At 39.5% G+C, this 24418-nt stretch overlaps 1 protein-coding gene across 5 annotated transcripts in view; it reads right to left on the bottom strand.

The window, feature by feature from the left end:
* The window catches only part of RAPGEF6 (Rap guanine nucleotide exchange factor 6), a 122827-nt gene that overhangs the window by 33572 nt on the left and 64837 nt on the right, over positions 1-24418 (bottom strand). For all 5 annotated transcript variants that reach the window (XM_084295344.1, XM_084295341.1, XM_084295342.1 and 2 more), the window contains exons 7-17: positions 16242-16373; positions 9188-9371; positions 8228-8364; positions 7072-7230; positions 6366-6518; positions 5671-5835; positions 4217-4324; positions 3656-3859; positions 2802-2910; positions 626-869; positions 151-308 (exon numbers count right to left, since the gene is read on the bottom strand). In XM_084295344.1, the coding sequence (XP_084151470.1) occupies positions 151-308; positions 626-869; positions 2802-2910; positions 3656-3859; positions 4217-4324; positions 5671-5835; positions 6366-6518; positions 7072-7230; positions 8228-8364; positions 9188-9371; positions 16242-16373 (1753 nt within the window). The remainder of the gene's footprint in view (positions 1-150; positions 309-625; positions 870-2801; positions 2911-3655; positions 3860-4216; positions 4325-5670; positions 5836-6365; positions 6519-7071; positions 7231-8227; positions 8365-9187; positions 9372-16241; positions 16374-24418) is intronic.

Genomic DNA, 24418 nt, shown 5'->3' on the forward strand with positions numbered 1-24418 from the left:
CAGTGAATCACCAGTTTGGACCTGTTAGGGTCACAAGATAAAGAGGTAACTGCACTAAGCGTGTTTGAAGCTGGTAAAAAGATGCAACTCTACCCCCAAACCAGCTGCCTTGTAATTATCCTATAAATCAAGCTAACACTGCTGTTTTACCTGAAGGATTAGAGAAATCCAGGATGCTAGTTGTAGGCTGCAACAGGTCGGGGCTACTGGACGAGAGCGTGCCTGGAATAGGCATGATGGCCAGGCTGTGCCGGCACTGCCGAGTCCCAACAATGCTGTCATCCTGCGACTGGCTCACGCTACCGTCACTGTAAAATAGGTTTGTGTCGATTAGGTGTGTGGAGATCCTTATATTCATCTTGGGATGAATGAATCTTGGAAAAAATTACAGCTGTCATGTTTTAATTACACATCCTAGATGGGCTTTTGAACCACAGAGAGAGAAAAGCAGATCTGAAAGCGTTCACTGGGTTCACTGGGACAGAAAATATTTTGGCCTTGTTCTGCAGCTATAGTTTAGATTTGCTGCATTTAAAATATAAAAAAAGCAGTGTGGACATGACTGAAGATAGTACACAGCTTTATTAAGGAAAAATTACCATTTGACCAGAAGAGTTTGACACACCTGAACAGTTTTGGAGGCAAGATGCTGAATCGAGTCTTGTCTAAAATTTTCCTGATTCTGTTTCTCCCACCAGACACGGTGTTTGCTTTCATTTTTTTGTTTCCTTTTTCGCGGGGAAACATCTGTTCCACATCTCCAGGCATATCTGGGATGGAATAACGGTTGTTTTTCTTTTCTGCAATTTTTGGAATATGTGGAATTCCATTCTTCTCTTGCCCTATCCTGCAGAGCAGCTCTTTAAACACTGTAAGAAGAGATACAAACATTGTGATTTACCTTTGCACACTTAAACTTTCACATTACATGCTTCTTTCCCCTCAAAACCACATACCCACAGAAAAAGTGAACCAAAGAGTCCAAAACCAAAAACGTAATGTATTGCCAAGCCAGGCTCTGTATTACATTTAGTTTTGATTCTAAGGGTGTGGCTTTCTTCCCATTTAAGTTTTGCTCTGGAGTTCCTTGGCAGACAGTGTAACCCTAACTGTTTAATCAAAATCATGAACCACTCTGCATAGCAGGATTCGCCCAGCTACTTTTGAAATTAGCACATACCACAGCAAATTTAAGAGCTATTCTACCCTTCAGTAAGGCAATTAGATCAATAACAAGGAACCACTCCGTTCACATCAATCAGCTCCATGCATTTATTGATTTTTTTGCCTGCATCTTTAGGTAAAAGAATGCAGACGCTTCCTCAAGAATAACTTCAAGATGGACTGATGTTTTCCCCACACACACACCTTTTTGTTTTAAGTAATACATAAGGCTCATCGAATTTCCTATTGCATTTATCAAGCTGAGCCAGTCTATTACTGACATTCCTAGAGGATAGAATTCTATGGAAAAAAACAGTCTTTGTTATTTGTGTTTCTTCCCATAAATAAACAGTAAAAACAAACTGTTCAAATTGGTTTACTAATGCATAATGTTTTGTTTGTTTTAAAGTCTTTGTCAGAAATTTGTTATTTTCTGTTAAAATCATGGTATTGGGAAAATGCAGGGCTGTACAGAGCTGATTTCCAAGATTGTCCCTAGGAACAAGGCAAAAAATGGGCCTTTATCTATACTTGTAGTCAAATTGCGTATTTCTATTACATAACTCAATTTATGGCTACAAGTCTTCACTATATAAATTCACATATAAGAATGGTGATTGCTCATTGTTAGCACCAAAAGGACAGAATAGTAAGTATTGCAGTTGAAAAAAGAGCTTCGAGATGTGAATTCATTAAAAAATATCAGAGAAATCATCTTGAAGTTTAATCAGCTAGCAGGAGAAGAAGTTAAAATCCACTTTCACCTAACTATCACTGCCTTGGATGCAGTAATGCTTTATTTTATGTTGTTTGATATTAGACTAGACCACTGATTACAGTAGTTTTATGCTTTTTTAGAATTATGATAATAAGCAACTGCTCAAGATCTTAAAACTTTTTACCTGCACAGAGATAAACAGAAAATCATAAAAGGAAAAAAAATCCATACGGAACAAGGGCAGGTAACCACAGGAAGAAAATACGAGAAGGAAATAAGAGAAGGAAACCATCATTAGCTCTCAGATACAACAACTACAGAGGAAGAATCTGTCTTGTACATACAGTCTCGTTCTTTCTGTAGCTATGGTTATTCTGTTTCCTGAACAGGATTATGGAAAAAGAACAGATGGTTTGACTGAGATTTTAAAAGAGGTTTAATATGTTTATACTCACACTGACAATTAAAAGCTAACATTTATATACCATACCACTTTTTATATTCCCTTATCGATTTTAGATATCAAGGCAATTTGTCCTACCGTTCTTACAACCATTATAAAAAGTTTTATGAAAATCCAGTTTTACATTTTTGCTGTTTCTTGGCAAAATATTTTGGCCCAGATCCCTTGGCTCTGCGTCAGCCATATCACATGAAGGGACACTAAAGCCGCTTAAGCAGTCATTTGAGGATTTCTCAGGGCGCGGAGAGCTGGCTATGCTGGCCTTGAGCCACCCAATGTGCAAGTCCTTGGCACATAAAAATGTATCAGAGCAAACGGAGGCACAATGAGGGGACTCCTGCACACTCTTTCACTTCTAGAGCAAGTTAGAAGAAAGGTGAAATCCTACTGCATTTCTAAAGCCAGAAGGATTGGAATTTTTAGCCACATACACAGAGAAACATGAAGTCTACTCACCAAAAATGTTTGTTTTTACGGTAATGGAGAGATGAGTATTGTTCCTCAAGATTTCCAGAGCTTTCACAAATGTAATATTCTCAAAGTTCTGTCCATTCACTTCCATTATCTTTAAGAAGAAATACAAAATGAACTATTACAACAGCTGTTTATAACAGAGTTATTTTACAACAGTTACAAATATAAATGTGATAACACAAGCACATTAAAAACTTTCCTGAGGTTATCATATTGTATTTACAGTAGTTGCAGCATGAAAATATTCCATGTAAAATCACTATTTGGATTACTTCAGTAAAGCTGCATCCTGTAAACAAGCCAGGACCTCCATCACTACTTGTCAACTACTGCAACCAAATTTATCTTCTGCAATAGGCACATTTGTGCAGTTAGGAACTGCAACTCTAACAAAAGCAGTGGATCACCGACTGATTGGATCACCAGCTGCAGACCTGATGTTACAACCAAAGGGCAGAGCTGAAGCTGCTGGGACCTGAGGCTCCACCATCCTCAAACTGTGATGCTGTATGCTAGATGACAAACCAGCCAACCAATTTGATGGCTTCAACCTAACTACATCTCCTTTAAGAAAGTTTCCTAAAACAACCACAATGTGGTTTCTTTTCCCATTCTGTTTTTGAAATATTTCAAGAACTATTTGATAGAAATACATACTTAACACACAAACCTACAGCAGAACTGTGGTATCAAAATAGTGTGATGTATAGAGAGAGGTTTTTTGTTGGTGGTGGTGTTGTTTGTTTGTTTTTTAATACTCTTTACAGTCATTTGAACCAGATTTTTTCTTTTTAAATCAAAAGGTGGATGCTTAAAATTAGCTTTGCTCTTTTTACCTGATCACCACGCTTAAGTCCAGCTTCTGCTGCTTTACTGCCCGTTTCCACGGTCTCTACAAAAATACCGAAACCCTTGTCACTTCCTCCAAGGAGGCTGAAAAAGAGAGGTGAGTCTCTAGAAGGCTTTTGCAAGGTAATTTGTCTCCATTTTGCCTTGGCAGCACAAGCAATATTCAGCAATCTGAGATGTCCTTTCATTTTCTGTAACACAGAAGACATAAAACGGAGTGTAATGTTTCTTTTATTAGAAATGGAGAAACAGTTGTTTAAAAAAATAAAAAGTGCCAGAAAAAGAAATTATGATCCTACATTTCCAAATCTTACTAAATAAACTTTGCATTACTGCAAAAGAGGACAAAGATGCATAAATGCCTGCCATATGTACTATTTTATATGAGCTTTGTACCTAAATTTATATTTAAGAACAAATACGCACATGTTAAAAGCCACCTATTAACTGCTTTCTTATAGACTACAACGTGTTAATCCCTGGTAACATACTGGAAAATGAAAATGCATAATGCAGAAAGTGTGACAGTCATTCTTTTTTGCTCCTACCGTATTTTCTAAGTTCTTCTCAAATTCTTCCAGAAATCGAGTCATAGCAGGGTCACCTTCAAAGTCATTAAAATGGTTGTTCACCCACAGTAAGACCACTCTGGTAACCTGAAAAAAAGTATGCATAAAGGTATTTGCGTTTTTTGTTTTTTATTTTTATTTTATTTTTTTTCTCCTATTGGGTTTAATCTATAAGCAAAGAAGAATACAAGGACATGACAGAATAACATATGACAGATTAATGCATCCGTTAACAGAAGCAGAAACCATTTGCACTTGAAATCATTTCCTGATTTTCTTTAGTTGTGGAGTCAAATGAAGAACTAAGGAACAAATATTTTTGTATCTAGCTGATTACATCACCTAGTACTTACTGGTGCACAAATTTATCTTCGGTTATCTCTTCTTTATGCCATTTATTAAATGTATTTTTTTTAAAGCATCCTAATTGCCTCCTCTCCTAGGAAGTTTCTAGGATGTATACTGTAATAGTAAAACAAACAAAAGACCTTTCTTTTGATTTTTTAAATTAAATGTTTGGGTTCCTTTTTTGTGTGCTACAGAGTTACCACCATTCATGATAAAAGACAGTCTGACAACTATTTTATCCATCCATTCTATTTTTAAAAAAGTTAATCTGTAGCAGCTTCTCTTCTAAAAATAAGCAACTTCCTCTTCTATTTGCTAAGACAGTTTTCTTTACTTTCCTTCTTTAAAATCCTGTTCTTAAAAAACAGTAGTTGCTAACGTGTGCAGCATGGAAAAAGGGGAGAAGCAGTAACCATAGTAAAGGATCCCAGCAAATTTTCCCCACCATAAAAAAAATAGTGCTGTTTTGATAGTTTGAGTTTCTTTCAGCTCAAATCTAGAACATATAAAACTGCTGGCTCAGAATTTTACTGCCATGGTTTTCAACAAATAGGACATGAATACAAGTTCCAAGCTAGGTATATTTTCCATGTGTGTACAGCTGCACAGAGCTGAACCTGGTTCTATTTACAGAAGTGTTTTTATCATCTTCATCTGTCTTGAGCACAGTTTACTTCAAGTACACTTTGTAATAAGCTGCTCTAATAAAATGGGCTCAATACACTGAAAAGCTCTACAGAAGAAAATTATGGAAGACAAGCATAATGCTGCTGTGAGAACAGAAGTGGTAAGTCCAAGAGATCACGAACACAATTTCTGTGAATTGCTGGTGGAAAAGGACTTCAGACAGACTGGCATTTACATCTTAAAATTAAATAGAAAATAGTATTTACCATTCTGCAGAAGAAAAGCAGTGACAAACCTAATTTTGGAGAGTACAGGATTATTCCTTGATATTACTAAAAAGTACTTGGTTTTAAATTAGTTCATTTAAAAATAGCTGCAGTATAACACTAGTGTTACAAAAAGGAATTGCTTTGGAGAAAATTTTCACTACAAATATTAATCTCTAGTCTCAAACCAACCTTATCCCTGAGGCTGTCCACCGTGAACCACTCCAACAGTTTATTTCCAACTTCCAAGGGGCTTGTTAGAAATGTTCTGTACGTTAGAAGGAAATCTTCAATGTAAGTTGGATCCACGATAGAATGTTCTTCTATTAAGTGCATGATGAGTCGCTCAGGTGTTGCCTTAAAAATTAAATGCAAATACAGCTGATATCTCCCATCACTACCTCTCTCTAGAGAGTACCTCAGCATAATACCATGTGAGCAGTATACGCCTTTTTCAATTTTCAGTTTAAAAAAAAATGAAGGAAAAAAAAGCCACTAATATATTTAAATCAAGTCTTTAAGTGTCTCCCAGACCAAATGTTTTGCATAGCTAATAACGGGCCAGAAGAATCAGTAACATCCCATAACTTTGTTTATAATAAATTTTAAGTTCTTCTTCCAAACTACAAAAAACAAACAAACAAAAAAAAACAATATGTAAGGATACACAAGGAGTGCTCCCAAAACAAAACTCAACATATGTGCTGAACAGGTTTAGCTGTATTAAAAGGGAGATGGAAGTAGATTTGTAGAGTAATATAAATTCGTTTGAATTAAATCTTTGACTTAAAACAGACAAAACTGAACATGTGTTCTAGTTTAAAATCAAAATTGTATTTACTAATAAAGGTTTAACAGATTAACAGAAAGCATGGGAAGAAATTCACCTTGATAACTATGTGTCCTTTTCTGGTTCCACTGCGGTCCAGCTCCCTGTGCTCCTTTACCATAACAATTTCTCCTTCTTCCTCGACTTTGTGAGTGTTTTTTTCCACGTGGTTCAGAATTCTCCAGTAGTCTTGCTGGGCTATACACACAAACTGCCCCCAGGCAACACATGATTGTTAACAAATATTTAAAACATGAATGTATCTCCCTGCCCCATGTCTGGGCTGCTTTGATGCAAACACCATAGCACAGCATTTGTTACCAGCCCCAGTCTGTTCTGCTCAATTACACGAGAAAGTTGTAATTAGAAGACAATGGAACTGGTCACCATCTTACACGTCCAAAAGGTTGTTCTCAAAAGGTTAAACATAAAGAGAACAAAATCTGCAAGTGGAAAAGTCTATTTTCTGCTTATCTGTTCTTACTGCATGTCAATCACATACACAGCATGACTAGGGTGGACTACGCTTACACTGCAGCACAAAGCAGAAGTTCCTGTTTCTCACACAATAGCAGTGTGAAATAAATCTCAGCTACTGAAAGAGGGCACAACTAATCTAACAGCAGCAGAGCTCGTGACCCATCAAATACCAACATCCTTTTTTCTGCTCCTGAATAAAGATCATGCCTTGAGATACAACTAGTCTGCTTTCTTTTGTTAGACGTTTAAAAATATGAGGTAGTTGTACAGAATTGTGATCTTACCTGACAATCATCTACTTTGGTTCTGACCACTCCATTCATGTACTGTTTCTCCAGAGAGGGAGTAATCCCAAAACTATTTCCCATACAGAGACTCTCACTCTTTCCATCAGGATAGCTGATCTCCACTGTGCCGTTTAAAATAACATACCAGGAATCGAGCTAGAGGGAGTAAAAAAGCAAATTTTAAAAGTGGAGCTCATTCAACAGCTTTCATAAGCTGTTCCAACACTCCTATCTCAGAAAGCCTTATTCTTGCAGTCTCCAGTTTGTTGCCACCACAGCTTTGCAACGTTTAATTCACTAGAAATGTGCACTGTAAGGCAAGCAATAAAGCTGAGTGAAACACGAATGCTGAAAAGCATTCTTCATTCGTTTCAGTATTAATTCAGTAGGGAGCAATGCTGATGAATAGATTGCTTTTTAATTAGTGTGCTAATTGCTACAGTATATTTATACTATTTAGTGAGCATGAACACTCTTCCCCCACATGCCCACTTGGTCACTAACTGAGATTACACAGTCCTCGTGAAGTGATGAACTGCTACAGACATTCCAGGTTTCTTGAATAAAGGACAGGGAAAGGCTTCAAGGTAACGATTCAGAGCACCTACACTGGGAGCCTGACCACTTATTTGAACATCTGAATGTGTAGGGAAACTGCTTCTAATTTAGACATTAAGGTCATAATTTGTTAGATCTGATTTGTTTAGATATTAAGGTCATACATTGTTCAAGGATACATCTCTATGTTAGCATGTAAAAAAATCCTATGTTATAACTAAAGAGTTATTTTACCAATGGGAATGATGCATTCTTCTGTGCTACAGGTAAAACCCCTATAAACAAACTCTTTTAGATATTAGCACTTAAACTGATAATCCACAGCGAACGCTATAGAACTCTGCTGGTTTTGACCATCTCAGCCATGCTGAAGTCCTGAACAGCGAAGACTGTAAGATTCAGCCTGCATGTTACTAAGTGATGGACTAAGGTTTGAGGATTTTGGAAGTGAGTCACGGTAAGAGAAAGATTCCCTAGCCTTCAGGTGTGGGAGTGGTGCAGAGAACATCTCCCAGCCCTCTCACCCAGGTGCCCTCGCTGATCTTCAAACTTTGGTGCTCAAATCATACTGTGTGCAGTTACTTCAGTTACTTACTTCTTGTCCATCTTCAAGTATGATGGCTCCTGCTTGCTCTACTACTTCAAATATCATCACTGAGCAAAGTTCTCTTCTTACAGACATCGTCATGTTTGCAAAGGCCGGGAGTTGATGCATAAATTCCAATAATTGCTCTGTTAGGCAAAGGAAACATTGGTATGAAGACTGCAAGGCCCTGGGGCTCCTTAGATACCTTACCCTCCCACCGGTATATTAAACCTCAGTTTAATTCACGGAAGGAATTGCTCAGTGGTATTACAATCCCTTTTAGTGCCTGCAGCTGAACGAGCCCAGTATGTGTTTTGTTGGCTCGGCAGTCCTGATCGGGCACTGCTCGACTCTTAGGGCAGCAATCTAGCTAAGTGTAAAAGCACTTCAACTACAAACATTTAGGAGAACAAAAATATCCTTTCAGTACACTAATTATAAGCTTGTTAAGAGCATGAAATGCTTTTCCAGAGTTTAGAGAAATAATCAGAAGTATAGCATAGCCCAAATTTTACCACTAAACTAACATCAATTTCTAGTTGGACGCTGCAATAAATTAATTTCATTTCAAGTGTTTTGCAGTTTACAATTAAGCTTATCTAACTAGTACATTCTCTTTGACATTCACTGATTAACTCTATTGTTACAGGCAGCCAAAATTACACTGCTACTCTTGTATCAGCTGGTAAAATGACTATAATACTTAGCATCTTATGAGTCTCAAAGACTGTTTTGTTTTGTTTTGTTTTTTAAATACTTAGCTTCTCAGAACAAATACTCTCTTGGATAGTAAGAGGAAAATCATTTAATTAACAGTATCACTAGAACAAAGTGATGTCTGAAAGGCATCATCCATAATTATGAAGATATACATTTAACGTCAACTCATTGAACAGTTTACATACATGCTTCTCTCACTGATGATGTATGATATAGTTTTATAAAAAGATCTATTTTTTTTTTCCTCACCAATATCATCATCAGTTTTATCTGCGGGCTCTTTCTCAAGGCACTCTCGTACAACATCTCGCCCTAGAAGTGGATCTGAAGTTCTGTCAATATCTTCATCTTCTTCTTCTTCTTCATCTTCAGAGTCTACAGGTGCTTCTGGAAGACCCGTTAAATCAACATCTCCCATCTCACTTTCTGTAGCCTAAAGAGAAGACATCCATCAGACAAAGAGTTCAATGTCTTCAGTTTAATAATTTATGGTCTTATTTTAGGTAGCAAGTACTACAAAAAAAAATAATCTATGACCAACAAAAGTTAAACTAGAAACTGTAATAGTTCCCTTTCTGAACACTGACAAGAACAGGTTACAGCAAAATCTACAGTTAAGAGTTAATTTATACATGAGAGTATAAATATATACCACTGGCAAAGAGCAACACCACGCTACAGGAATTACGATCGCAAGTTCTGAAAAAATTAACATATTGGGCATTTGCTCCCTTTACTTATGATGCTCCCAAGGAACTACAGGCAATGTAAGCCCATCGATACCAACAGTGTCACACGGAGGAAAAATAACCCAGGGTGAATGGATAAAATTAAAGGGATTTGATCAATTACTCATTTCCATATTGTAACATGGACTTTCATCCTGGCATACAGTAAGTATGTCAGGTGGAGAATATAAATATGAAAAAAAAAAGGAAGTAAGGATTACTACTCCCATCTCTGTTGGCTGACTCTCACTTTATAGCATTTGGTCTTCCTTGTGAATTCATGAGAGCAAGTGTTTTTTTCAAAATTCAGGAGTTAATATTGACCAAATAATCATATAATTCAGCAACAACGCTGGTTACCCAATGTCTGTAGACACATTTCTGCTGTCATCAATAGATGGCAATATAGACATCATGCTGAGCAGACACATGAAGCAACAGTATAAGATAAAGCAATACTGGCATCAAAAAGCAGCATCACACAAGAATCGTTTGCAGTATTTTTTTCATGTAAAGTTTAAATGATGTAATGGAATGAAAATAGCCTTCCAAAACAGATGGAAGGCAAGGAAGAAAAAAAAAAGTAGTTTCAAAATTTCAATTTCCACAGAATACTTCTTCAATCACTTCTGTTTAATTTAAGCCAGCATGCAATTCATTTTTCTGTTCAAATTCAAAAATTTGAACAAGATGTGTCACTTAGAAATATAAGGCAATTATAAACAGACTTGCAGAAATTGCTTTTTTCATTATTATTATTAACCAAACACATTTACACTGATGATAAACTAATGTGTTAAATATTCTGCATGTTCACAAGACCTCTTAAAAAAGGGCTGGGTTGGAGAAGGCATGCTAGCATGTACAGTGCTAAAGTTTCCATCACAATATCACCAAGTATTTTTATAACTTGCTTGTTGTCACTGTGGCAATTCAGATATTCTTTTGGCAATGAGAGCTACACCCCTAAACTTTTTCTTATTTATTGTTATTATCGATTGATATACGCATGTTGAATTTTAGTGCTAAATGTAATCCCTCACACTAACACACAAAATATCCATCTATTGAATAACAAAACCCTGGAAGAGGCCAATGAAGGCCAACACATAACCCACAGCAAATATGACGCTGACAGAATCCTTGCACAAAATTGATCAATGGACACCTATTTTAAAACTTTTTATAAACAAATTCCCACTGGCATTAGTTGGACATATATCTTTTAAACACTAACTTCTATCATTTTATTTAGAAAAGTGCCATGAGTATTACCATGTATCCTGAACATTTATATTCAATTTTGGTATATTTGCAGAGGCACAGATTTGAGAAGACAAAAATCCAAGTATCTATGCCCATCTACTTGATTGCCAGTGATTTTTACAACTAGGGGCAGAGTCCCACTAGAACCTTCCCCCACAAAAGAGTCAGAGCATCGTTCATTAACACCAATTCCCTGACGTACCTAAAACATTTCACTTCCAACCACTTCAGGAGAATGGCTGGAGAGAGAGCTATCAGCAAACGACTACACCACAAACCGGAGCTGTAGCAAGTCTGTGCTCCATTTGGCACAACCAAGACCACTGAGAGCCCATTTTGATGGCTGAATATTAAAACGGAGATAAAAGACTCTTTGCTCTCCTCAAGTTAGAGCTATTTCATCAATAACTCAGTGACAGTTACTAATCCTGGCTCGTGCCTACCACTCGAAGCTCTAGACATGACATAAGTAGCTGGAGTGCTGAAGCACTGGTAACTGCTTGGGAAGACTGAGTGGCATCATCAAAACCAACGCTGTCTGATTAAATCCAGCAGACAGCACTGCCTCCATCTTCCTACACGCTCCACGCTGCTCTCCTAATGCAAGTCCCAATACTTGGACAGATGGAGCAGCACGGCCTTCTTTTCTAGGCAGAAAAATATTGAGTTTTTAGATATACCATTAGATCTTTGAGCATGTCCTCGTTTCAATAATTATCCGTCAAACCTAATAAAAAAAGGATTACATGATTTAACATAACTATTTCATTCAGAGTAGGGTAACAATAAATAGGGTTAATTTTTTTTATTTTTATTTTTTACGCTACATCACTTCACTGGCTTATATAGCTCACATTAACAGCTTTGGAATTAAGCCGAAGTGCAAATTGTGCTTGGAGAGCCTTGGCAGCACATGATCAGCACGGCATTTTATTCAAGGACTTTTCTAGCATTTCTTCATCTAAACAGCCACAATACACTGGTTTGGGAGCTAAAAACATAAGAAGCAGCCTTCAAAATGTTTTGGTGATAATGACTCGTATTCCACTACAGTGTCAGAAACATGCACTGACAGACAAAAGTATTAAATGCAACACATGAAGGATTTCCTGTTCTGTAATAACTCCGTATGATACAGTATTTTAGTGCTCACGACTCCTGACACAGCCTGCGATTAAGAGCCTGTTTCCTTGTTGTTGTTTTTCCCCCCTTTCCTTCCCTTCACATCAATTCTTTCATGGGAAAAGTGTCCAAGACGTTTTACAGAATTGATAGAAAAATCCTTAGTAAAGGACACTCCCTGATGCATATTTTATAGATAATCCATTTTAATATCAAATCCTTAACCACAGCCAGAATTATTGCTGGGCAATAACGGTGCTGCCCACAAGTAATATATATTGCCAAAGTGACAAATGGGAGATGACAGAAAAAGAGAGAGAAAAGAACCACTACGCAGACCACTGGCAGAACTAAACAGATAAGGCAAAATAGATGAGAATTTGTCAGTCAGCAGGAGAACAGCTTTGCAAGCCATCGATAAAGGCAACAAATTCATTATGCTGTAAGGGAGACCATGCCCACCAACATCTAGCAATACAATCTGGACAACCTACGTTACCATTGCCAGTCTTCTTAAAGCCTGCTCCATGAAAGAGTAAAGGAAAGTGTTTGCTCTGTGCAGTACCTGCAGGATGACTTTTCCCTGAGGATATCTTTACAAGTCAAAGGGGCTGTTTGTAGAAGTTATAATCCCTCTTTTCAACTGTTACATGCATAACCACACAGCCTCCCCTAATTCTGTCTAAACACCTTGCTTGGAAGCTAGGTCAGAAATTGTCAGAAATGAGTTGAAGGAAAAGAAAAAAAAATATATATATGTGCAAATTAAATTTAAGCTTTTATGAAAATTGTAGGAGAAAATTTTTAAATATACATACACATATATATACATACAACCAAAGGTCTGCAGTCTGACCAAAAAAAGCTGCTTTGCAGTATTCCAAGCAAGTTGGAATTTGCAATATACACATTTGGACATTTTGCCACATAAAGACCGAAGGCTTCAACTGGGAGCAGTAACGGTACAGGAGAAGGGAGAAAATATCCTCATAAATTTATTTTCATAAGCAACTGAGGGTTTAACACAATATGTTCACAGCGGTGCTTACGGGCAAGAACTTGTTTTCTGCCGATCTCACCTTCAGCTTTACATTCATTTCCTGTTTAACTTCCTGAACTGAGATGCAGCTGGAACAAGTGAAACCTCATTTCAACACTATCAATGAATAAAGTGTACACAGATGAGCTGAAAACCTTTCCAAATCTCAATAAAAAATGTTTCATTCTTTGGCTCCAATCAGTTTCCTATTCTGGAATTATGGTTGCACTATTTACTGTAAAAATTAACGTTAAGATGTCATTAATTCAAAAGGTCACATCTAGACTACATTAATAAATATTATTCAAAAAATACTGTTCCTTTGCTGACACTAATGATAGTCCTAGAGAGTTTGGCATGCAATAGATACGAAACTGACTGTAAAAGCAAAGCAACCTTTTCCAGTTTATGACAAGCTGTATTTTAAGATACCAAAAATATTTTCAGCTACTAAGCCAGTACACTACAAACTGTTGAGAGTATCAGGGAGCTTCTCCACCTTCGTAATACCAAAATGAATCCTGGAGGGAATTTATTTTTTTTTAATCCTTCCTTCTGATTTCATAATCTGCCTCTATTGATGCGTCATTCCACATCATGCTGAATTAAATGCTGTGCCATGACTTTATCACACATCATGCAGTTAAAAGTGGGTAACAAACAATAGGGGACTAATCCCAAACTAACTCTTAAAGTTACTGCAATAAATCATGGTGAAATACCCAGCATTCTTGGACAGCTTACTATTTGCACATTACACATAAGACAAGATACGAAAAATGCTTTAAAAACTCAACAGGGGGAAAACAGAGCTTTTTCTCTCCCCCAGCATCCCTGCCATGACGTGCCCATTGCACGTCTTATCTTCATCCACAGTGCTTATCAAATGCTTGATTCTCCAGTGCTGTATTTAGAAATTAATGACACTGCAGCTAGCTCACGGATTGCTGTGATCATCTTGGAAGCTCTCACGTGAGTCTGACAGTGATGACCTGCCTCAGACTGACTCAGAATTGTCACCAGAGCTTACAGAGATCCGTGTTCCCTACGAGCTGCAAAAATAGATGGTCGAATGTCATTGAAAAGGAGATTCCTACTGAAAGGTCCTCACTCCTTCCAGAAAATCTGCACTCATTTTCACATTAACTAATTTCTAACTCCTCAAGGGACAAAAATACATTTCACCACTGTTCATGTCATAGGGCAGATAAATATGCTGCTCCATCATTTCTTTTATTTATGTAATTCTTATTTGTTTAACAATCATGATCTTTTGGCATTTTTTGAAGAGCAGGCATGCAACGTTTCAAATGCATTTAACCACACATGATAAGAGTATTCACTCATTACTGGAATGATATTTTCCTCATTAATAATATATTTCAAGTGCTTTTCACTTTCAACAATCTTTCCAAACCACTCAGGTAGACAGGCAGACAGAAGATGGTCAGGAAAATCGCCTATCAACCTCAATATATAGATGTTAGGGTACAATACCCAGATTAGTTCTGTTGATTTTGACTAATTATTTTGAGTCAACAGACTTGATTCCAAGGGAAAACAAAATTCAAGATATAGAACAAAATCTTCCAACTCTGCTGCTCAGAAATCAAGGGTGCATTTTGAAAGCATCATCTACGATGCAAGCTATTGCTGCCCCAGCTGGCAGTGAGCAAATCTAAGGATAACAGATTAACAGTCTAGTCTCTCTATATTTTAGTCCTACTTAATGCTGTAAAAGGATTTTTGCTTCTAATGTTTGATCTTTAAAGTTAACTATCAACACTTTGCTGTAAATAAAATACCTCCCCAGTCGCTGTTTCTGGTGAGGAAAGACCCAAGACGGTACCCAGGAAAAGGGAATGGGTGTCTAAAGTCCAGGTACACCTACATAATGCTAAAGAGTTGCTACAGATTTGATATTGTGGTTAGATTTCAACTTAAAAGTGGAATGGTTGTGCAGTTACCAAGACAAACCCAAGATGACCACCCTCATCAACCAGAATGAAAGACCCCCATGAACCCAGCTCTGCGATTTGACACGAGGCAGTAGCTCTTGTTCTTTTATAGACAATGCACCTAAGTTATCTCTGAATTTTCCTCAACTTCTATTCACAACAAGCAACACTGGAATTTCTACAATCAGTTGGTGCAGAGAGCACGTTTATGGCCATGCTTCTGTTTGCAGGACAGGACATCTCATTGACAACAAACACAATCAAGGAAGGAGGTATTTGACAGGCACAAACAGTTTCATGAAATTTGTTCCATAGTCCAGCACATATCGTTGAATGTGACTTTTAAGAGCAACAGCACACTTGTTGGTGTATAAAGATGTGAAAAGCACCTCCCTGTGCAGCATTTCACCTCTCACAGCTGGGGAGGTGCCACCTCGCCCCAGCGACACAGGCGTGTGCAGCAGCAGCAGGGAGGGGAGCGGCAGATAAGCAGCCACTGTTTTGCTTACAGAATGTTTAACACCAATTTCCTTCCTTCCAGAAAGAAAAAAAAAATAATAGGAATAAGACATTCTCAATATTAACATGACTAGTCAACACCGAACCCTAAGTCTTTGCTACATGTGATAAGGCAAGAAATGAACTGGAAACAAATTCTTTCCATGCGTAAGTCCGATGCTAAATGGTATAAGGATTTACTACATTTATTTTATCGCATTCTGTATTGCAACTCCACTCATTTTTCATTATAATTTATCATCTGTATAAGCTGTGATTAACCAGCATTTAATAGAACTATAATGAAGTAAAACACTGACACTGATGTTCACCTGCAAATAGTGTAATTGCCACCCTCTTCTGGTCACCGCCACCTAGCTCAGTGCTAACAAAACTCGTGGCGAGGAAAAACAAGGAATGAATTGCCATCAGAAGCAGAATATGCACGTAGCATTACAGATACACTTTTACAAATTCTGTGCAACAGCTTCTGACAGACTTCTGACAAAATCCTGCCAGCCAACAGCAAAAATAACAAACAAACTTAGGAAGTGTAAGCCTGACCTCGTGTTTTCTGATAAACAGCTGACACCACAGCAGCACAAAATGTTACCCAGAGCAATTAGGAAAGGCAAAATGCAATTTTCAGCTGGGGGAGGAGAAGGAAAAATAAGAAACAAATGCAATTTTACCTGATAGATATCAGACAGGCTGCTGCTCCCAGAATCACTGGCAATGCTACATCCAGACTGGCTTGAAGGGACATGAGTCACCTGAGGATGAGGATTGTCTGTAAGATGCATCTTGGTAAGATCAGCTGGAAGCTGCAAGTAAAATGGATTTGGGGAAAGGCAGAAAAAAAAAGAAAAAGACACATAAATCAGATTTGTTGACAAAGTTATCCATAAAACCTTTGTTACCTATTTGAATATTCACTTGTACGTTGACATGTATTTTGAGAAAATGGTAATTTAGACTAAGCTTGGCCAATCATACTTCTCGTCTTATATAACTGATAATGATTCATCTTTCTATAAAATGAAGGTCTAGTTTCTTTACAGCTCACTGATACACACTGACAGAATTAAGAACCCATAAGATAAACATGAGACAATGCCAGCCAAACAGCTTACAACTTTACCATTAGCTTATCCTGCAATCCAGTATGAAGAAGGATACCTGTTCACAAATTCAAGCCTTTAATTCAAGAATAGCCTCAGAAAACATCAATATACAACAAAAGAGTTAAGTAATCTAAAACAAAGTTTTGGTCTATAAACTGCCTTTTTTTTTTTTTTCCATGATGATGACTACAAAGCAGGGATATTATGTATTTCTGGTACATGCAAATTCAACAGTGCTTCTATTTTATCTATCCATAAATCAACATGTATATAAATATGTAGACACATTGTATCGTATACATATACATTATTTGGTTCGTGCTCAACTGAATGAACAGAACTTTTTATATTGTATTGCTTTAAAAAAACGTTCTTATACAGAAAAAAAAATCTGAATTATTCTGGCAGCATCAACTATCATGATCAAAGGGAAAAGGCTGCTTCTGTAAAACAAACGAAATTCCACACAGAAGAGTCAGCCTCTAGATAAAATATTCAGTTCTACTAATTAAAGGACAATATTGTGCAATTGTTGTTGACCCAATGTCATCCTTATAAATGGTGATTTTTAAGTAAGAGGAGCACTTTATTAAACACTTGTTCATAGATTTTTTTGGAACCATGACTGGTGCTGTAGGTCTCAGCCCAAAAGGCTGTGAGTCCTCCGACACACAAACCATAATTTTGATTTTCAAAATTGTGATGAAGACCATGGGGGATGTTGTGACATCTGTCATCACCAAGTACATTCCCAATGCCAATCATCACTCAAACCTGAAGACACAAGAAGACTACAAAGCTAGTTTTCAATATGCTAATATCTACAACAGTCCTGTTTTGAATGCATCTTAATTTCAAAAAGTGCAAGATATTTGTCCTTCAAATTAGTACTTTTATGTCCACATGTATTTGGAAAAGGATAAATCTGTTTATAAGGTTTGAAAAAGAAAAACACAGCTAAACCTTTATAAACTCCATTTAAAAACAAAACAAAAACCCACTCCAAGCAGTAGATACAAAGCAGCGAACTTCATCCAAGCACAAAGGAAACACAACACTTTGAAGACTATGTTTAGCCACCAAAAAGTTTTAGAGACTGAAAAAATCTATTTTCAGGACTCGAGAACAGAAAAAAGGTCACGGTGCTCAGCTGACGAAACCCAGTGCAGCGGGGCAAGGAGCACCACCACGCCAGCACACGCAGGAGGAGCTGACCTACGCCGCGATGTGACCCCTCCAGCAATCAGCAGCAGCACGGAAACGAAGCAGGACAAGCTAAGAATTAATTTTAGCAGGGAGTGCCAGCTGTCTTCACCTGAAATCCAGGGGAGTTCTTCTTACACGTTTTTGTGGCACATGCAGAAAAGCGCCATCCATCTCTTGCTGACGGGTGGGCAGCAGCAGGCATTACGCTGCCTCCCCAAACCTCTCCAAGGTCTCCTTGGTGCCTTAGCTGATGCCCACGGGGTGAGCAGAGGCTGCTCCCCCGGACACTGCCTCCACTCATGCCATGGGCAGACACTGCCCTGCTGCTGCTGGAGGCCAGCTGCTGGCCTGGAAGGATGCGAAGCGCCCACGAGCAAGGTCAGCGCGTTGCTTGCCAGCGAGGAGGAAAGGCAGCAGCAAGCCAGGGCTGCTGGCAGGCACCGCCGTGCTGGAGGTTGGTGTAAATGAGAAACCCAAGAGTTTTAGGAAGTGGTGGAACAAATCAGCCTGGGTGGATTCACTGCCCCTACCTCAACGCGACTGCAGTTTTGCTGTGTGCTCCTCGGGGGTCCCCGTCCTCACCATCTCCCTGCTCCGACAGCCACCCAGAGAGCAGCTTCTGCCGGCGGCCTGTCCAGCCATGGGCAGGCTCTGGTAGCACCACTTGACACCAGACAGTTTAAATTAAACTATCTATCCAGATTCCTAATGATTTACAAACTTTCAATACGGCTCAAGCAGCACTACCCCAGCAGTTTGTGTTCTCTGTGTACCATCTAAGATCCATGCGACAAAGGCTGCTTTATACGGCAAGGCTGAGAGCGACTGCTGGGACAAAATGCAGCTCTCACAATCGGAAGGGAGTTCTGTATGGAATTTGTCTGTACTTTTCATAAATACACACTGAAGACTAGCTCGAACCACCAGCACCATTCCCCAAGGAGTATTTCTAATCAAGGCATTAATCACTTGTAACTGATCTCCATCCCCCTGGCCAGCACTGCCATCAATTCCCATTGCTCACACAGCACACGGCCTCCTGTGATGCTCCTGCTGGACGTCGCAATGTGACTGTAAAAGACATTTCGTGCAGGTTAATGTAAGGAAAGGCTGCAATATCTCTTTAAATCGGAGAGAGATATAAGGTTTATTTGAGACAAGTGACCTTTAAAGTGCTGCTTGCCACTCTACTCAATCTCCCAAAATAAATCACAGCTTCTGTCTTTTGTATGTCATTTTTATTACCCAAACCGATTGTTCTTTCCTTCAGAGCTCGCTAAGCAGCAATAGGGGGATCGGATGTGTTTGTACCAACAGGACAGCGGGCACGGGCAGGACTTGTGGATGTGGCAATGAAGTTGCTCAAAGTGCTTTAAAATTGTCTGAACTACCAGCAAAAAGCATTCGCTTATACAACTATGATCTCCACGTGGGAGAAGCTTAGGAGCTTATTCCAAATGTATCAGTAACTTGAAAAATTGTGTGTTATGGAAACAAGGTCAAAACAGCAACGTTCACCTATGTCCACATTAGAAACTTTTGGAAGTGATGTGTACATATTCCCAGTAGCTTCTGGCTAGCCATGTGCCACAGCACCCACAGGCAGGAAAACCCTGAATATCCGTGAAACTCTCATGAACAATGGTTTAGAAAACAGATTATTCACATACCACTTGAGCTAATAACAATCCCCACCCGCCTTCTCCCCCAAGAAATTACAGCCTGGAACCCGAATCTGAGCTGCTGGCAGAGAAACCCACTGATGTCAAGGGCAATGGGCAAAACCCCAGGAGGCTGCATGGGGAGACGCAGGATTGAAATGGGAAGGGAGGAACCAGGAGGGGACAGGGACCCGACAGCGCCCACCACTCTGCGAGGTGTCCCGGAGGAACGGCTCCACAGTGCCATGTGTGATGCTGGGGGACTGGCACAGAGCTATGTGGACCTGTACAGGTTTGCTAAAATCAAGCTGAAATGGTTGAAAATTAAAAAAGAATGAAAGAATAAGTGAGAACCTAGTAACACAGCATAAAAGCTATAAACATCAGTCGTGAACAATTTGGACGAAGTTACTGGCTGTTCAAGAAGGAAAATCCCCCACAAGAACAACCTTATGTATCTCGTAATCTGCTTCAAAATTATTCATCTCCTAATAAACCACTCAAAACACGTGCTGCATTTCAATCTCTTTGTTCACTGTAAACAGTATGAAAGAGAGAAGAGGTAAGGAGCCCCCCACGGACCGCAGCGACCCCACACCGTGCCCGAGGGTGAAGGTTCGGGGGGCTTCTTGCTTCTCAACAAGGCATACTTCCAAAAGTATACTTCCTATGTTTAAACAGGCAAGGCAGGATATCTTGATCTAATATCGAATTATCAACTTCCTCAGCCTCGTTTGATGACGAGGGCAGAGGCTCGTTTGGTACGTGATGATTCCTCCCAGGACTGCTGAGGTTCCCGACAGCCCCCAGCCAAGAGCCACGGTGCTGTTGCACCAGCCAGGCCCGGAGACGCTGTGCTTTGGCTAGAAATGGAGTCACCTACCTCACACAACATGGAATCACGCCTACACACCCCAACCAGACACCAGACATTAGAGAAAATTGCATATTCCTTCCTGTACAGCAGGCACCACCCAGCAAAGACTCACCGGCTGTGTTTTTACAGAGAGGCTTTCGCAGTATTACATTCACTACCAGGGAACTCCTTAGGGAAAAAAAAAAAAAAAAAAAAGTGTTGGCACCTCCTTTCCCCACCCAAAATATCCCTTAGACTTCTCAAAATCTACCAGCTGCTGACTGCAGACGACACAAGAGCAGGAAGACAAATAACCTACGTGGAGAAGCAGCGTGTTCATTGGACTTGGTTTCAGGTTTTTACACAATCAACGACACAAAGTGTTCTGTACATCACAGGACAGTGGATAATTCTGGTCTTACCATTAAAATGACCCATTTTCATCTAGTTTTCATTACGAATTAGGCCACTGTCAAACGACTAAGTAGTTGTCACATCCAAGTTTTTACTTTGTGCATCTTCCTGAAAAGTTTACTTGAGCTTACTTTGCCAAAGTAAAACAATAATAATTTCAACATAAAAACTAGAAAGCAAGAAGTGTGCTTTAATTGCTGGTTCTATACCTAGGAAAATGTTGCTTCTCTGTTTCTAGTTCAACTTCTAGGAATGGAGAAGTACTACCCTAAAAAGAACCACAAATTAAAAATATATGACTGAGCTGAAACCCACATACCAATTCAATTCCAGATTTTCCAAAACTAAGAGGTTACAGCTCTATCTTGTGAAAAGACAAAAAGAATTAGTTCTGACAGAAGTAATACCACCCCAGCTTTACAAAGGCGCAGTACTTTTCCCCCACTGCCACCAAATGCTTTGCAGCAATTTGACAACACTGAATTTTTACACGTACAAATTTCCACCTCGTTTTCCAGCTACCCAGTGCCGTACGGAGCTGCATCTCCCTCCATCACATTTGAAAGTATCTCGTTTTCCAGACATCCAGTCTGAGGGGTCTGATAGCCAAAGATGAAGGCAGGAAAGCAAAAACTGCCACGCTCCTGGGATGCCTGTGTTTGAACAGGGATTTCCAACTAACGTTCATTTTCTAAATGAGTCTTTATAATTAATTTAGTTTCACATTAATATTTATATCCATACCTATGGTCGCACAGGCTATACAAGTCATCTGCCAACTTTCTCAAGTCTTATGTCTGTAATTTTGAAATTAATTGAGAACAAATTCCGACGTATGCTGTATTTCCCAAGCTAGCAGACCACTTCTCCAGCCCCGAGTGGAGTGCGTCTGCAGTGACATTCACTTCCTACGTAAACACCATTTACTCTCAGCAGTGAAGTCACACAGAATACTCGGGAATTAAATTAAAAGCTAATTTTGGTATGGCAGATTTTAAGACCGCACATGCCCTGTACAACAGAGCAAATTATGGGATCTTTTATGAGATGGCCACCAATCCGCTCTTCAGAAGCGCACTGAAGATGAATGTTAGCCTGAGGATAAACTTCCCTTTACGTGCTCCCAAGGAGGGCTCTGCCTAAAAATTCGGGCTATAGAAAAGTCATTGAAGAGTTTATACAGAGAGAAAGCAGACACATAATTCATAAGTTACTATTGGGCAGAAGTTAACACACGTAAGAGGGTGAAGTGAGAGTTTTGTCCCTCTGTTCCCCATTCTTTACAGGGAAAGGGCTGAGAGCCTCCTTCAGCGCAGGGCTCCATGCTCCACATGCTGCAGTTCCTGGGGGGCTGATGTCAATTTGCTGGTACCTTTCCTACTGAAAAGCTGCTTCTGTGAGTTTGCTCTGCAAGTTTTGAAAATAAGTAACAGCACCTCCTGAAACAGTTTGAATAACCTTAAAACACAGGTTGGAAGGGTGTATACAAAAAATGGCACAATAGCCTTGAAAAGAAGGGCAAAGGACCTATGAATTACCTTTTGCTACATGTAAAAGAAACCTCATCCATCGTGTTTCATCCTGCATTAAGTGGCATGTTTATTAAATGTGTTCAGAAACATCCTGACCAAAGGACTCACCACCAGAAAAGAACTGGTGCAGGAAGCAGAGTCTGTGCAACTCCTGCTGTGTAGCATCCATTAAAAATGGAAAATACTGGAAGAAAAACGGACAGTAAGGAAGCAAAAGTTTCAGCTTGCCCTTTATTTGATACTCCTTGAGAGCAAAGTGTTTCACCAGTTCTCCGAGGTCGCTGTCTCTGAGCTCACCACGGATCGATCTCGGCTGGACACAGGAGAAGCACCAGCCTCAGACGCAGAGGGAACACGCTGTCCTTTTACAGGCTGCGTAAGCAAATCTTCTGTCCTTGGTTTCACAGGCTGTCAGTAACCTTATACCTTATTTTCTTTTTCTGAAGTTCCCTGAAACGTTGCCAGCACGAGGAATATCCAGAAACAGGGGGCTGATTCCCACCGAACAGCCCCAGACAAGCATTGCAGCCCCGCATCGCACGCACCCATCACCCTGTGTGTGCTTCTGTGCCCACCTCTCCCCTGCACCCCTACGCTGCCTAGCAATCCCAATTTTAAGGCACACATTTATTACTTTGGTTATCGTTTGTGATTTTCCATTGAAAGGTTTTCACTGTTTTAAGTTGGGACCCATTAACACACCCTTAGGGCATTAACTGTGATCGCACTCGGTAACCCCTGAGATTTAGGAAATGCTCCCACTTGAGCTCCATCACAGCCAAGTGCTTCAAGGGCAGCGATTTCCCTTTCTTGGCTGATGCAGAAAGTTCAGGCTGTTATGACCTGCCAGTTAAAAAAAGCCTCCTTCCATCCCTTCGCATGCCTTTTTTTCACTGATGTCCTTGATTCAAAGTCTTTCGTTACCATTAGAACGAAATATTCTGCCCACATTTCTTCACTTTCATACCCATTTGCACGTTAAGTCTTTGGATCCCCATCACTGAAGTTTGCCATTTTTTCTCACCACTGAAAGCTAAGGCATAACAAGAGCAGCCTTGGCTAAATAACTACTGCAGAAAAACTGTGACAAGAGCCACTGATGCGATGAGTTGGGTTCTTCCCACATCATGGTTATCACAACCCAAAGCTGGTTATTTTAAATACCTTGTGATCAAAGACTCGACCACGTGAAATAGGCTCCATGCAGAAAAAACTCCCTGGAACTGGCATTCAGCTTCCCTTGATCCGTACCAGCTTTGAAGCAGCAGCTGACTGGCTCTGGCCAGCACCAGAGCACTGCTCTGGATTTCTGTGCTCTGTCGGCACAGGTACCTCGGTGATTTCTCTGTTCAGATGCCTTGTTAGCTCTACCATCAGTAGCACACCTTGTTTTCTAGCATTTCATTGCCAGGTATTTTGCTGGTCTCACTTGGTGCCTGCAATTCAATAACCAGCTAGCTCATTTTTCACCAGTTAATGAATTTCTTTAGTTAGTTCTGTTCTTTCTTTCTACACCAGACTACCCCAAAAACACCGATGTTCACTCACACACATGTGCAGTCAGCCTCTTGCCAAGCAAACCTCTCCATACACCACTTTTGTTCTCATCCATCCCATTTATTCCATCCGAAGGGAAAAACAAACACACTCATTTTTTTCCTTATCACCAGTATGACAAATATCTCATATAGCCCACGAGTGAAATCATGAGAAACCGATCACTGAAGTTATTTTTCAGTATTTTCATTAGCCCTTTCTTCTAGGGCTTTATCTACATAAGTTAACTCTGGTTTCTGCGCTCACTTTTTGCATAGAAGCCACAGTTCTGCTCCAGTTTAGACATGTGTAAGCATAAAACATATGCAGAGCTGTGCTAATGGGAGAGGAGAAAGTTGCTCCTCTGAGGGCAAGACGAGCCCGGCTGAATTACGGATGCTGACATCACTCACCGACTTACTTAATGCAAACAAAAGCATCTCCTCAAAGACCACAGCTGTTCCGCCAGTGGCACAAAAGCAGATTTCTTTAGATTTCTAAAGAGCAGCAATGATTTTCTAAAGAGCTACACTGATTTTT

This window comes from Netta rufina, assembly GCF_964035555.1.
Source record: "Netta rufina genome assembly, chromosome: 14".
In the NCBI taxonomy this organism is placed as follows: domain Eukaryota; kingdom Metazoa; phylum Chordata; class Aves; order Anseriformes; family Anatidae; genus Netta; species Netta rufina.